The sequence below is a fragment of the Balearica regulorum genome, chromosome 2, assembly GCF_011004875.1.
Source record: "Balearica regulorum gibbericeps isolate bBalReg1 chromosome 2, bBalReg1.pri, whole genome shotgun sequence".
NCBI lineage: Eukaryota > Metazoa > Chordata > Aves > Gruiformes > Gruidae > Balearica > Balearica regulorum.
In genome coordinates, this window is record NC_046185.1 from 39,119,578 (window position 1) to 39,135,814 (window position 16,237).

At 40.8% G+C, this 16,237-nt stretch overlaps 1 protein-coding gene across 4 annotated transcripts in view; it reads left to right on the forward strand.

Annotated features, from left to right (window-relative positions):
- The window catches only part of CYP7B1 (cytochrome P450 family 7 subfamily B member 1), a 126,057-nt gene extending 110,771 nt beyond the window's left edge, over positions 1-15,286 (forward strand). For all 4 annotated transcript variants that reach the window (XM_075743992.1, XM_075743994.1, XM_075743993.1 and 1 more), the window contains 3 exons: positions 414-620; positions 6,734-6,912; positions 10,921-15,286. In XM_075743992.1, the coding sequence (XP_075600107.1) occupies positions 414-620; positions 6,734-6,912; positions 10,921-11,217 (683 nt within the window). In that variant the 3' untranslated portion in view covers positions 11,218-15,286. The remainder of the gene's footprint in view (positions 1-413; positions 621-6,733; positions 6,913-10,920) is intronic.
- The last annotated feature ends 951 nt before the right edge of the window (positions 15,287-16,237 follow it).

The window sequence follows — 16,237 nt, forward strand, 5'->3', positions numbered from 1 at the left end:
ATAAAATAATTTACTATAGACCTTTGAAATAAAAAGGCAAAATGGCGACCTTGAAATTTTTTTATGTTCTTTCTAATTGGCTAATGATAAAATGTTTTACTCTGAAACAACCCTCTATGATAATTGATTTTTTTTTTGTGCTGAGGTGGTAAAACAAGATACTTAATGGTGATAATGAGAAAGATTATAACTGAGCTGCATTTCCTCCCCTTATTCCCCCCACCCCCCCCCGACATTACATTTCAAACTATTCTCATTAAGCAGAAAATTAGACTTCAGAAGCCTATTGGTCCTCATTAGCATTCACTGATCCTTGGCTGGGTCTGTGTCCTAACATCTTTTAATTAGCACACTGCAAATCTAATCAGTGTAATAAACGCTATTAATCTTCCTTTTCACTTATTTTCTCCCAGCACATCATTTTGCCTTCCTGTGGGCCTCTGTGGGAAACACGATTCCAGCTACATTCTGGGCCATGTATTATCTTCTGCGGCACCCAGAAGCTCTTGCAGCGGTGCGTGACGAGATTGACCATTTGCTGCAGTCAACAGGTCAAAAGAGAGGGCCCACGTATAACATCCACCTCACCAGAGAACAATTGGACAACCTGGTCTACCTAGGTAATTTATTTTTATCTGTTAGGAAGAAAAGAGGGGCTCTCTCGGCAAACTGGGTTTATCACTCATTTCTGTTTACTGAGAAGGTGGAGGACACAGCTGCCTAATTGACATAATAACACCCATTTACATCAATTATAAATTATGTAGTTTATAGCTGTAGATACTCTCATTGCATGTAAACATTAAAGCCTAGGTAATTAACTATGCAAGGTATGCAAAAGGCTAAATCGAAGCTTTGCAATTATTTGAAAAAAAGTTGATGCCTATTAAGTTGTTTGATTCTGAGCATCTGCCGAAGTGTTAATGCATTTCAAATACTTTTCTGTGGTACTGCCAAGAAAGACCCTTTTCTGAAATTAAAGTGGGATAATGTATTTAAACTGCAAATGTAATTTTTTCACAAGCAGTTCGTTTCTTTTTTCTAACAAAACAAAAAGACTTCTAAAGCAGGCTTCAGCTGAGCAATGCCTCTGAACAAAATATAAGGTAAAGCCTTACACAGTAGAAATGGCGTTTCCAGTATTGAAAAAAGTACCTTGATTCAAAATAAGGGAGCTTTAAGTGAGATGCAGATCTTCCAGTTCTAGATCAGTGTTTCAGAAGGAGACCTTTGCCAGTTCCCGTTAGAAGCAGTTTGATCCAGGAGCTGGATAGGCCTTGATAGCGTGAGCTCATGGTTTCACTACATTTGCTGGTGCATGGGCACAGGCAACATAAATGCTAGAATTAGCCCAAGGGAGGAGAGAGGGTGTAGAGGGTAGGAACGTAACCTTTAAGCATCTGAAAGTCTCCATAGGTGGTGGTAACAAGACAGATAAACAGACAACAGCTGAATAAAAGCATAAAGGTTCAATATTCCTCTATGTTTAAATATTGAAACCAGTCCTCTGTTAAAACTGAGCTCATGTCTATATGTTTTGTTAACTCATGACCTGAACTGATGATGTTCCACTCTTAAAAGAAGTGGTGTCAAGACAGGGTAGTGGAGCAGTACAGTCTCTAGGCTTGATTTGGATATAAGAGCTGCCATTCTCCAGGACCATCCTATGTGGCAGGTATCAAGAACCTGTGTTCAAACTTGAATTGTTTCTCATAGTGCAAATATAAAGTCAAGATTGATCCGGTTGCTTTTTGTTAGAGCATTAATGTTTATCTTCTGTAGCGTGAATCTAGTAAGTTGGTTTCATCTGGAGTCACAGCTGTTTTGATGCAGATTTCTCTCTAACTGCTGGAGATGTTGCTTTTGAAGCAGGGGAGATATCTGATGACACGAACACTTCTGAAGAATAACATGGCATTCTAAGCAGTTAATGTGCTTTTAAGGAATACAAGTAAAATTGCTTTGCATCAGTTAGCATCCACCAAAAAACAATAGAAAAGGAGAGTTACTGAGCATCAAGAAGATCAAGAGATATTTTATTTTGTATTTGGAAACCAAGATGGGAATGGCAGGGTAAAAAAAAAAAGCAAAAAAAAAAAACACCAAAGCACCCCAGAAGTGTAGGAATAAGGAAAATAAAAGCATGTACTTCACTAAAACCATCTGGTGCAAAATTGTATGAACAGTTTAAAACATTAACTGTGTCATTCCTCTGCTGCTCCTTGAAATCTTGAAGTACCTTGGTAACATTTGATTTATGTGTTGAGAGGAAAGTGCCACATCCTACTTTGTAGTATTCTTGTAACACTTTTGTTAAATTTTATAATCGCGTTAAACGTAATGTGGTATGAACAGAAGCTAGATTTCAATTCTTCTGGCACTTAAGTCATAAAGGCCTGGATACTGTCCCATAAAATAATAATATAGAAAAAAAACCTGTGCCATAAGAGAATTAAATTTATGCTTCAGTGGAAAAGGTTGTTTTGTTAATAAACGTGTAGGAGGGAGAGAGATCCCAACCTGCATTGCTTGTGCACCAAAAATCCCCGTGTCGCGGGGGGCTGTGGCCCAGCACCGTCTCTGCCCTTGCAGCTCACTGGTCCCAGCCGCCGAGACCGAGCTTTTCCTCTTCCTGCTCCCCCTGTGCCAACCCAGGGCACAGAAAACCGGGATTTGTGTCCCTGCTCTCGAGTAAGGCAGACCAGGTGGGATTCTTGTGTGTTCATCACCTTGTCATCTCATTCTCCTGTTTTAAGTGCTCTGATTCTCCGTCCTCTTTTTGGCCTACTATAACAAGAGCCTTTTTTTGGATTCCTCATGCGATGGAGAACAAGCAAGAGTTGCTACAAAGCCTTTCTCAGGCAGCAACGTTGTCATTATGGTCAGATTCTTTGGGTCTAGGGAACAACATGGCCTGATTTAACTTTGAAATTCAAAGCACAGGTATGTGATTTTTTTAAAAAAAAAAAAGAAAAAAAAAGCTTTCAACCCACAGCAAAACTAGCAAACTTTGGCTCTGATTTTTTTTTTCCCCCGATGGCATTTCTGGGGTCGCACACTTTGTTTTGTCTACGTAAGACTTTTCCTGAAACCCAAACGCGTGTATTTGTGTGCACAGAGTAACATACATTATTAGTCGTTATGGCTCACAACGGAGCTCTAATATGGTAAATGACACATGAGAATGGTCTGTCGGTTTTTATGGTTATAATGGAAATGCAAAGGGTAAAGCAGAGATATACTTAGTGCATGTTTAATGCTAGGCATGTTTAGTCAGTTCGTTTGTTTAATATTAGTCCGTTTATTTATATGGTGAAGTATTCCTGCCCCAGGTCATTGTTGAATCCCAGATATTTCCTGCAAAAAGAGCACAGCTTGAAAAAAATGTTTCGTACACAAGAAAGGGTAGGAACCCAAAAACAGCTAATACGGAGTGTGTAGTCGTAACGCAAATGCTAAGCATTAAAATTGTTGGTTGGATTGAGAGAGATGAATATATTTTCCAGGAATGGGCTGGGCAGTGCCATTTAGTTCTTAGTAAGATGCAAATTGTACTTGTTTCAGATCATCGTTTGTGTTGGCACACCGTGATGCCTGTGGGTAAATGACCCCCCCCCCAAATATTTGCATATTCGATAGCTATTTTCCTACAATACACTCTAATAATTATAGTGCCCTATTACCTGCTATGTGTTAGTGTAAAATTAACAATCCATTATGCACAATAAGTTTTATAAAACATTTACAGATAGAGATCATGTTTAATTAAAATTAACTTGCCTACAAAAGCCAAATGCACTTATGATTCGCAATGACCTTTTATTACCTGCAGTCCCTTGTTTTGGCTGGATGATTGACAGCTTGCTGTTTGGCTACCATGTTGTATTTCAGCTGACAAGACTTTTCATTTTAACTCAATTTGCCTGCCTATCACAAGCTGGTGGCAGGCCAGGCTCAAGTCACCCAGCTTTGCCTCAGCAGCTTGCTCTATTTCTCATTAGTACGCATTTATTCAGTGGAAATTGGAAGACAAATGCTTGAAGGCATGTGAACTAAGTATAGCAAATTAGGGTTTAAAGACTGAATATTTATAAGTATATTGAAACAGTTTAAAAAAAAAATCTAGAATGAATTGGAAGCTGAGTGCTAGCTTTAGTATAAGAGAAACGAAGAGAGAAGTGGGAGGATTCTAAGAATAACAATACTATGAGAGAGAGATATCTCTCTTTTTTTTTTCTCTCTCTCTCTAGAAAATATGTAAAATCTCTCTGACAACACCTTATCAAACAACAGCCTGGCTTCTTTATGTAGCGCTCGCACAGTGAAGTTTAGCATCTCATGTGTGTAAGAAGGGGGGAAAAAAATGAGGGTCATGTTCATTTGCTGCTTGGTTATCCCTTGGTATGCTTTAAATTGCCTTGTTTGTTCGGCACAAGCACAGAAACAGATGTTGCTCTACCGTGCTGGATAATTTACTGTATCTCACGGTGCAGAATGGAAGGCCTCCCAAGCTACCCAGCTGGTCTGTCAGCGGCGATGGCTGGTGTCTGCTGAACTATGACAACTGCAAGTAAAGGCTGCAGTTTTATTGTGCAGTTGTCATTCCTCTCAATGTATAGCTCCGGCATTTGTGGAAAGCTGACTGTCTATTTTTTTAATGTGAGCCTGCAAAGCCATATAAGCTCCATTCTCCTTTGTTGATCATAATGTGACTCATTACTTTTGTCATCTAATGATTATCGGCATGATCGCTCAGAGCGAGAGCCAAGCTCGCCTTCCACACATAACTGGTACTGGAAGGTAAAACAGATTTGTCATTTACGATCTGACCGCTAAGCCACACTTTGTGCTCCATTATTGTGATTAACTTCTGCATAAGATATGCTGCCCAATTGTCATTTGGGATCCGGCAGCGGGCAGGGACTGCCGCGCTTTCTGAGGGGATGTCCGCCGATAGGATGCGACCGCATCGCTTGGGCGGTTAAACGTAAACCTGCTATTTCGCAGCAGCGCTTTAATAATTATTTTTCTTTGGGGTTTTTTTTTTTTCCCCTCCTTCCCCCTTCCTCATTTCGTTTCTGTTGTCGCTACGTATGTCACCACCGTTTCCAAATGGCGGACTGGCGTGGAGTTACCAGCCTCATTTTCCGCAGGTTGAAGACAGTCTGGGAGCGGAGGCTGGACCCTTTCTTTGTACCGCGTAAAGTTTTGTTGCCAGAGCGCTGCCAGTTGAAATCTATCGTGTCAGGTGCCTTGTGGCTATCCGCAGTAGAGGCCATCTTCTGGAACCAGGGTTCTTTTCTGGCTTCGTCACCAACAAGCCGATTTGACTCTGCCTGATTATAGTAACGAAGGCAGTCCAAAAGAATATGCACAGACTCACTGTACGTCACATTGAATCACGGCGCTGACCACACAAAGCTGACCGCAGCCTCATTTCTTTAGACAAATGCATGCTTAAGGAAAAACCTCCTGCAAGAAAGCATCCAAGGCCACTTTATTTGTTATGCATGCTGCACCAGATTTAATTTTTAGTGAAAGAACATTTGTTATTATTTTTTTTCAGAGGCATCTACACTGGGTAGCTACTGTCTCTAATAAGCTAACCTTTTGGGTACAGCAGTTACAGTGCCTTGGTGAACACTTAGAGAAGGCTTATTTGATATCACAGAACATAAATGCAGACACAAATGGATTATTATGTGCAAATGAAACCCTATTTTAGGCTATTTTTCACACTGATGATTAAAAGGAATCAAGTCACATATAACAGCGCCCATACACGCTGGTGGAAAAATAGTCAGTTTTGATTACAAAGTGAGAGATGCAGCCCTAGACAGGAGCTACATGCTGATATACATGCTATCAGAATGATTTATGCAAATTATGCATATTATTCCCAAAGGAATTCCTCCTCAAACTGCCAGGATAAATTGCCGGAAATTAGCCATAAAATCTGTCGTGCTAGGAGCAAAAGGTGAAGGCCACTGGGAAAGCAAGGACATTCAGCTTCTGGAGCCTTCCAGGATGTGATGATGGAGACAGAAATCTTGCTTTCCCTAAGCCTGAGAGGACTATGTTTTGTTTTCTCTTGGCCAATTAAAAGTGTCTTTCCCTCTTAAAATTACCAGGCAAATAATGAATTGCTTTCATTCACTCTGACCATAACAGACACTATCATTTGGCAGGGTAGCGCACTGAAAAGAAAATAAATAAATTTAAAAATCCTCAGAATGACTACAGAATTAACAAGTGAAATGACTTTTTCTATCATATAGTCCTGCCATTACATCCAACAGCTTTGAAAAGGCAAGCTAAATAGCTCCGTGGATGCTTTCACTGGTATTTGCTTGCAACCTCCAAAATGTATGTAAATGCATAAAGCGTTCATGTCTTCTGATTGTGGTGTTTTCAACGTGATGCCTGAATAATGACTTTCCACCCAAGACTCGGTGCTGCCTACAGCCGACAGGATTTCTCAGCACCATCAGTGAGAATCACATCGGGAGGTTCAGTGTGGTGGCTCCCCGCCCCAGCCCTGCGGGGTTGTTTATTGCCTCCTCCTGGTCTCTGCTTTATGTTTGGTTTGTGAAGGGTTTTTTCCCATTTTTTTTTTTTACTTTAGCTTGCCCTACTAAACCTTTTGAGATTCAGCAGCTGTAGCCATGTATAACTTCCAATCATCTCCCATATTTCTGACGCTTTCGCCCTCTCCGCTTCTGTTTAATCACAGAGAGTGCCTTAAACGAGAGTTTACGAATGTGCTCGTCCTCCATGAACATTCGCATCAGCCAGGAGGATTTTGTTCTCAAGCTTGAAGGGAATCAAGAAGTCGGTTTGAGGAAAGGAGACTGGATAGCCCTTTACCCGCAGATTTTGCACATGGACCCTGAGGTCTATGAAGATCCTAAGGTAAACATTCAGCTGGTGCTACTCTTCCTACTCCAGGCACATTGCAGCAGCCAAGCCTTTTGTGATCTGTGGGGATTTTTTTTTTTTTTTTTTACTGCTGTTCCTTCTTGTGGAACAAATCTTCCTACTTTCAGATGTATTTTCTAGGGCCCTATAGGTCAAAGGATTCATGGCCTGAAGAGAGAAATATGGTGATGAGACTGACTGCACTGCTTTCAAAGGAATTGACAATTGCACATTGACTACCATAAACTTTAGGCTAAATGTGGGTTTTGTTTGGCAGTGGATCATTTGATACCCAAGGAGGGCTGAATAATAGAAGGTGGTTTAAATAGCAAATAATGTGGCCCATTTAGCTAAGTGCCCCCAAAGCATCATTGACTCTCTGAAGCCCTATAATAGCAGTGTCTTACTTGAGCCTTATGCTTTTTCACCTCCCTTTGTAGGGATTCACCCCTTCTTGATCAATTAGTAGAGTGTTGTGAACTTGAGACTGTAAAGCTGTTGCTCTGTAGCAAAGCTCGGAGGGTAATTGTGTCATCTCCTTGTATTTTTCTCTGACGCTCGAGTTAATGAATATCAAAGACTTGAAATTAATCCACCCAGCCTCAGCCTTAATACAGCTTCAGAAGTTCATCACCTGCATGCAAATTGAATAGCCCTCATCTCAGCTACGTTGCTCCCCCGCATTGCTGTCCCCAGCCCAGGGTGCCACGGAGGAAGAGCGAGGGTGCACGCTGAGGCTGTTAAATGCCTCCTCTGCCTCAGAGGCAAGAGCTCATACCTGATCCATTCCTCATCCATATTTTCCTAAGCAAATGGCTGTCTCCCAGACACTCTGATTTCCATCCTTGGCATTTGAGCCAAAGAAGGGAGCTGTATTTTTTTACATGTTTATAGAAAACCCATGTTAGAGGCATTGCTCCCTGAGGCTCTCCCTTTCAGGAATTTAAGGATATGAGGTTGCAGGGGAAAAGTGAGATTCAAGTGCCTTGTTGACGTGGGACAGCATCTCACTGCGCAGGACCTCCAGCCTCAGTGAGAGGAGGTGTGGCACGTGTCGGAGTTAGCAGGAGTAAGGCATAGTCACTGGGATGAACACTGGAGCCATGAAAATGGAAATGACATCCAGGAGGGCTCTGCTGGCTGTCCCCACCCGAAAATGAAGGCAAAGCCAACTGAGAAGATTAGGGGTTTAAAAAATAATCCATATATTGGCAAATAGTTGATTAATATTTCTATCCTTAAAAAGTAACAACTAACAAATAAGCTTTTTCTCATGTTATTCTTAACACTTTATTTTGGAGAACATTATTGATTTGTCAAAAGTCCATCTGTTTGTTTAGGTCCTAGACCAAAAGCATCAGTGTGGAAACTGATCCCCTCCCTTATCCAATAATTGCCGGAATATATTACCATATTTCCATTCCTTGAATGTATCTGCTTAGTATCAGCTCTGCTCAGCTTTCACAGTACAGCTTTAGTTCATATATTCTATCTTTTTGATAGTGAATGAGCAATCCACACATTGCAGTACATTGATTTCAGCACATGGGCCCTCTCGAAAAGTGGGGAAATCACTGTTCTGTTTGGTTCTTAAAATATGCAGTGTGCTTTCAACAATAACTACTGAGGATCAGATAGAGATGGAGAATGAATTTTTTGAAAGGTGCAGTCTTGAGCTTGTCATGTATTTAGGGAAAACTTTCCTGGGAAAACAGGCAGCTTGACAAGATAATTTTGTAGCAATGCTTTTCTCCTGGATACATAAATTTAAGTTCAAGCTATCTTCTGCTTTGGCACCATATTCTATAAGTGTAAGCATATGTTGTTGACCTCTTTCTCCACTCAGCAGAGCCTAAATAAATAAGTCAGTTTTCTGTAAAGTGGATAAGTGAACCCCTAAATCCTAACTCAGCTAGTTATGGAGCTGAGTAAACGAACTCAGCAAATCCCATAGAGTGAAATATCAGGAAACCTGCAGGAAACCCTACACGGTGGCTTCCCAAACAAAGCTAAATATGAGATGTGACAGAGAGAGACTTGTATCAATCACAGGAGATGATTGCTCAATTTTCAGAATACTCTTCGCAGGCCGTCCACACAGAAATTCATCGCCTGTCCTTGCTCAGTGTCTTCACCATTTCCTTGCCATCAGCCACCCTGTCTCTTCCAAGGAGGCCTTGTGCATGGCTGGAAGTTCCTTTATTGTCAAAAATTAGTCTTTATTTAGCCAGCAAACTGGCTTTTAAGAAAACACTATCCAACCCGAGAGGCTTCAGCAGCACAAGCCTGAGTTTGATGTCACTGTCATTGGCTCCATTCCTGTCTCACACTTGTTTTCTGCTTTCCCAATTCCTTAGACACCAATTTATTTGTTGTTAAAAGCAATTACAACTCTCAGATGGCTCTTAAGATGACAAAGAAAGCATAAGGTTTGACCCAGTACATCTATGTGTTCAATACCACAGTTCTTAATTGCTCCAGACACCAGGAGTGCACCTTGTGGAAATGTTCCAACAAAGTGAAGAGCTCTGGGTTGGGTTGGTTTTTTAAGCTATTGCAGTTCATATTTAGCAGTGCTTTTTTAGACCACCAGGATTTACATTTCAGGAAGTGAATCTTTTTTAAGGAAGAAGTGGTATTCTGGGCTTTCATTTGTTACTGTGCTTCTTCAAATGAAGCAGTACAGTACCGGGGGAAAAAAATGGCATGCTTTCTTTTTGCTAGGGTGTTCAGAGCGACTGAAAAGAATTACTTGTCAGTGGAAACAGACACATAATCACCTTTATCTTTGGGGAAAATACAGGCCTCTGCCATTTAGAGAAACAAGCTCCTGTTCTTCAACACCCAAAGTTACATCCCCTCCAGTGCACCTAGTACTTGTTCGCTTTCTCATACACCACCTCCTCTGCCACTGTTTTTTCTTGACGGCAAGAGCTGCAGTGCATGGTTTTCAGAGCCTTTAATCTAATGGGTAGATCAGTATCAGTGTGTTTTTCATTGTGGAGTGGGGTTTTTTAATCAGTTGAGGTTGGTTTCTGTCTGACTGACTTGTTCCCAGCCAGCTCCAAATGGCTGCTGCTATAGCAGATGTATGCAAAGCAGGACAAATGCTAATGAGTGACCATAAGCAAGAAGTGTCTGTCATTTTTATTCAAAGCATGCAGGAGGATTTTGTAAGTGGTTAATTTGCCGTTGACTGAGTGAGGATGCCAGATCTCCTTCATTCAAAAACATGAATTATCTCTAAACAGGGATCCTGCTATTGGAAAACAGTCAGAAAGATGTTCAATTTATGGAACGCAGGTTACAAGCGCAACCTCAAGCCTTACTTAAAAGGGCCTTCTTTATAATGGTCAGTCACTGGCGGTTGTCCTGCTTTGCACACAGCTTCCGGAGCAAAACATTTGAAGGTCAGATGTGACAAATTAAGCAGCAACCATCTCCAACTGAAGGGAAAATTGACTGGAAAGCATCGGGTCTGGTTTTCGAATAATCTGCACCACTGGGTGCAAAAGAAGGATGGATTTTGTTCTAGCTTGCAAGAGCGAGATCGGTGCAAAGCATTAATTTATTCATAGGCATTTGCAGAATTTGGCAGATTATCCTTATTCATGATGTATGTACCACACTGAGCGCATATGATGCTTTACAAGAAAATTGTCCTTCCACTAAGGTTCATTGTCCCTGCTACAAAGCGGTCAAAATCTAATTACAATCAATATAGGCCAGACAGTGGATGAGACGTGGAAGTTGAAGGAGCTTGATGTAAAAGAGCTAAGCTAAGAAGTAAGTGGATTTAAGGAGTGTTCTTTGCAGGGAAGATAATGTGAGTTAATGAAACTTGAGGGAACCAACTAAAAAAGAGAAGCTGTCAGCTCCTTGTCTTCCTCTTTATCTTATTTTCTGGGTTTCAGAAGTGTTACTGTTGTGCAAACAAAGCAACTCGTGTAACTGCCTTGTTAGATATCACGCTCCTTCTCTCACTTTCTCTTTTATTTCCAGGAGTACAAGTTTGATCGATACATAGAGAATGGCAAGAAGAAAACCACGTTCTACAAGGCAGGAAGAAAACTGAAGTATTTCCTAATGCCCTTTGGCTCTGGGATCAGCATGTGTCCAGGGAGGTTCCTCGCAATGAATGAGATGAAGATGTTTCTTTTCTTACTATTGGCTCATTTTGATGTAGAACTAGTGGAAAACAAAGCTGTCAGACTTGATAACAGTCGTATGGGCCTTGGTATCCTCCTGCCAGACGTTGATATTGCCTTTCGTTACAAGCTAAGGTCCTTAAGAAAGTGAGCGACTGCCTTTATGCCTTCTACTAATCTCCATGTTTGCTCTGTTTCATCACTCAGCTTTGCGTCTTTGGAAACATTTGCTTTTCCCTCGCTGCTTTTACCTCCTTCCTATTTGTTTCTAAGGAGAAAAGCCCTTGGGCTGGAGGTAGATATCAACTGGAGGGACATGGAACCTCAGTTTGTCCTGCCTGAGTTGTGAGTAGTGAGGTAAGATGACAAGAGTTTGGCCAAGTAGATAGCCCAACGTCTCTACAGGACGGACCCCCATACTCTCAGCCATGAGTTGAGTAAGATATACAGGGAGGATGACATCAAGCTGAATCAAGGCCATTTATATGGGAAACAGGGTCAGCAGCTCTCTGTCACAAGGGTTCCCCCTTGTTAGATTGGGAGGTCTCATACACCCACCATCTGGAGGCATCTCTGCATCTGCTCATAGAAGCATAATAGCAAGAAAGGGGGGAACTTAATTCTAAGGGATGAAATAATTTTTAGTGATTATTATCCTAATTTCTTATTTACTTTGCTCCCTTCATCGTCTTGAGTGTCTTAGCCCTTATTTGGGAGATGTGTGGGGTGGTGGGGGATGATTTGCAAGATTGTCTTACTGGCAACACATTTTTTAGTTCAGTTTTATGTACTGAGGGTGAATGCTTTGCTTTTCTTCTCTTTTTTTTTTTTTTTTTTTTTTTTTTTGGTGCAATGCAAAGACATTAAAATCTGTGATTTTCTCCTGCAGTCATTTGAAGTCAGAAGAGAGGTTCTGTTGATTTTAATAGGCTCTGGATCAAGCCTACATTATCTATTCTGGCTTTTGAGCCAAAAAAGTATATTCTTCAGGGAGAAAATATATGAGCCTGTTTGAAATGATTCTATCATCTCAAAAATTAACTTCTAACTTCTCTTTGTCTCACTGTTTTCCTAGTAACATGTCTATGTGCTTATTTTGGCCATTTCTTGTGTTTGTTTGTTTCTCCAAAAAGGCAAAAGAAGAAGAGAGCTTCAAGGGCAAGTGTGTTATCTAAAACTACTTTTTAAAAGTGTTTTACTGTGCCTAAGTTATGCATAGGCAGAGTAGTGTGACCTGTGTTTGGAAACCCACTTGTCCATCTACAAATTGGAAAACAGACTCTTCCCTGGGGCCAAAATTTGAGGAAGTGAAAACCCTTGGCAGCCACAGAAGTTATCTGTATACCGGCTGCCCAACCCGCTTCACTGGGTGACCAGCTCTTGTTTCAAAAATTAATTTCCTAGTGTGTGGGATCTGAGATTTCTAGACCCTCTCTTCCTAGCCATCACCTCAGAGACTGATGAGGATTCTCATGGCTGTCCAGTCTCAAATTGCCAAGATGATAATTGTGGTGAGAGAGTAGCCATGTCTGTGGGCCTTGCCTTGTGTTCCCAAAAAACATCTCTCTCTGTTGATGTACGTCTTTTAAAATCAGAAGTTTTACTCATCTCTAAAGCACTTGATGACCTATGGATGGAAACTGCTACATATATACTAAGGATTAGAATTATTTATTGTTATTTGTGTAGAAGCCTGTTTAGTTATTCATGTAAAGTACATACATACCCTAAATACGCATCGGCATCAGTAGAAAGGCTTTCAGAGATTGGCACAGCCACAATCCAAATCCTCCGAGGAGAAAATTGTGGTTTTGTGAGATATATTGGATAAACATTTTCTCTTCATATATAATATCAATAATGTCTACAGTGTTGGAGGATGCTTACATTAAACGGGTTTTGCAGTTGATTAAATGCTTTAACTTTGCTTCAGCATTTAATCAACGGCAAAAGCTGATTATTTCTTTGTGCCACAGAATAAAATTTGTTTTTATGGAGAGATTCTGGTACTCAAGTTACTTACTGCTATAGTTACTCTGTAGGAGCTATTCTGTACTCAGCCATAGCTCACAATCCAGTTTGGACATTAGAGCCTGGTTTATTGAGAGAGGAAATGTTGATATCATTACACTGTTGACTGTATTTCATTATTGCTTAAATGTAAGCGGTAAAATGTCTCATGCCATAGTTATGATGAATCTTTCTTTGGCATCCAACTTAGAAACAAACCTGAAGCAACTGCAAAAATAACAGTAGGTATTTGTTTTAAACAGAAGACTTTTTTTATAATTGTATTCTATTCTTAGGATTTTGAATTAGAATATCACAGGCTGCTGCATAATCTGGTAGGACATAATAGGACTGTGCCAAAAGTACATGCAAATCATTAGTAATTTCAGATTAATTGCTGATCAGTTTGTATAGTATCTATTTTGAAATTAAAAGAAGAGCTAGATTGTCTCAAATGGCAAATCAGATCCGTAGAGCATGCTTCCATTTAAAAAAGAAAAAAAGGGTCAGAATCTTTCACAGGAGTTGCAGGAAACCTCCATGAAGGCACTAGGAGGCCTTGCGTCAGGGTTGGAGAGCACTCTTTGCACCACGCAAGAGGCCAGCATTTTGCTGGGATAAAAAACGTTAGTTCCTCTTTTTGCTCAGGGACCAAAATACTTAAACGTAAAACAGGGCCTGCCCAGCTTGTCCTGGAACTGTGTCCCTGGTAACCCATGCTCCTGGTAGATTAATTTTGCTGGTAAGCAATGCATCGCTACCTTAGCATAGCCCAGCTGCAGAGGAGGTAAGCCGCACGCCCGTGTGAAGTCATGAGAGCTAGAGCAGGACAGAGGAAATGTTAAGCCCTTCTGGTCCATGTACTCAGCAGCTGGGGTGACTTACTGAGAGTCGGCAGCTGGTCTGACCAGGAGTGACCCGGTCTCTGTGGGGCAGGGAGTGAAAGGCCCATGGTGTCGGTATTCCTGGTCAATAAGCCATAGCAGCACAACAGGATGAGCGGGCATCACCCCTGGAGGTCCCAGCTGGAGCCAAGCTGGCCACAACGTGCTGTGCTGAGGAGAGCGTGTTTCATGATGTAGGGCGCAACACGGTTTTTGATGGCCTCCTTTGCCACAAAACCCAGGAGCGAACAGCTCTTGGCGTCTGTCACTGGAGTGCCAAGATGGCAAAATCGTCTAAGCAGAAAGGGCAGTGCTGTTTGCAAGCGTTCAGGTGCCGGTGGTGTTGCAGGGCTGAGTGGTGGGAGGCAGTCAGACCTTATGCTTACTTGTCCCTCCTCTCCACTTCAGCAGGGCAGCTGCCCTGCAAGCCCAGCAATGCCTGCCTGTCTCACCCCCGACCCGGTCAGCCAGGAGGACTGTGAGGGTGCCCCTTGAATTTCTGTGCTGATCCTCTGGTGAAATGGTTCACTCACGGATCAGTTTGGGATGTGACTCAGCTGGTCAGTACCAGCCTCTGACTGTAAGTTGTCACTGCCTATGGCTGTATTGATAATATCTTCTGCTATTAAAAAAAAAAATCACCTTTTTTCTCATATAAAATAGGTTTATTAAGTCAGTATGGCTCTTTATAGCACCAGAGAAGAAAAGTGAATTCATCATCAACTAATGTGAATGCTAAAATGTGATTTTTTTATTATTGTTCTTATTTTAATTTACAGATGGTATGTTCTCCATTTTCATGCTGGCACTCAGTACTGCTATAAGCTATTGTAAACTTTTTAAACTTACACTACTTAAAAGACCATGCTAGTCTACGTGTACCTGTTTGCAGATTAGTCTTTCACATCTCTGCCAATACGTCCTAATGTGCTAATATAAAACCATGTAAGAGTTGTTCTTTAGTTTTTGCTGTTAAGCCAGTTGCATGTCACTATTTTTGGCATTGCTGTTTTTATGAATAATTACTGGTCTGTGAATTTCTTTTCTAGAATGATAAATGAACTTTTATTTCATCATTATTGAACTTTCTGACATTCAAAAGATTGTGAATTGCTCTTGATTGTGCAAACTGACATTTTGTATATAGATGAACAAGAGTTAGGTTCTACTTTAATAGTTAATATCCATCACTAAGGCTCTTGATCAAATAAGGTATATTGTGAATTTCTGAGCAAGAAAAGTGAAACTTCATTATTTTACTAACCTAACATCTTAAATGAATTTTGTATTTCAAGGACACAATAAAAATGAATATATCTATTTTAATATTGAATGACTGTCCATGGTATTTTTTCCAGCTTACATTTACACTTTTCTCACAGATTCACAATCGCTGCTTTCATTTTTAAAATTATTTATTCAGCATACCACATTTTTCTGTTTCTTGATCTTGAAAGGTCTTTCTGTAAGGAAAAACCGCTTTAATTCAGCACTGGCACGGAACAGCTCCTTTGAATTTAGGAAATGATCGAGTCTGGTTTACCCCTCATCAAACTTAAGCCAGTTCTTATCACATGGCGGGGGGGGGGGCAGGGGGAAGTGATACTTCTGACATTCTTGGGACATTATTCAAAATTGGTATAAAGATCTGCAATCCACTAGTGATTCCCAAATACAGCTCCTAGGCTTTTCCTTTTGCAAGCCTCTGTGTAGTACAAGATGCACTACCTAGTGTAAAATATTCTGTCCTCTCAGATCATTCATTTTAAAAGGAGAAATGAATGAAAATTGTTACAATATACAGCACTGCACCAGCAAAGCACAACTTGGCTTTCCTAGGTATCACTGTAGCTGCTGAGTTCTACAAGTAGGTATTTAATAGAAGGTTGGACCGTAAAGACATCAGTGTTTCTTCATTCCTTCACGCAGAAATGTTTGTCAGGTATGTCTGTGAGGGTTGTTGGAGGTACATTCTAGAGAAGATAGACCTGCAGCATTTTTCTGGGCTTGATAAATGTGTTTGTGACTGTGCAACTGCTTTAACTCTAGATTATACTAGAAGTTACTGAAGTTTATAAATAAAAAGTGGCATCATTTGAGATTTCTTGAAGGGCACATTTCTGAGTGAACTTTCCATGATGGCCTGAAAGATATCTTGGGGAGGGGGGGGAATTATTAAGACCTCCTAACACTGTACTTTAATACTTGGTTTGACACTAGGTGCTTTCTTGATGTTACTTATAGCACTCTGTATTTTAAAATAATTTAAGACATCAA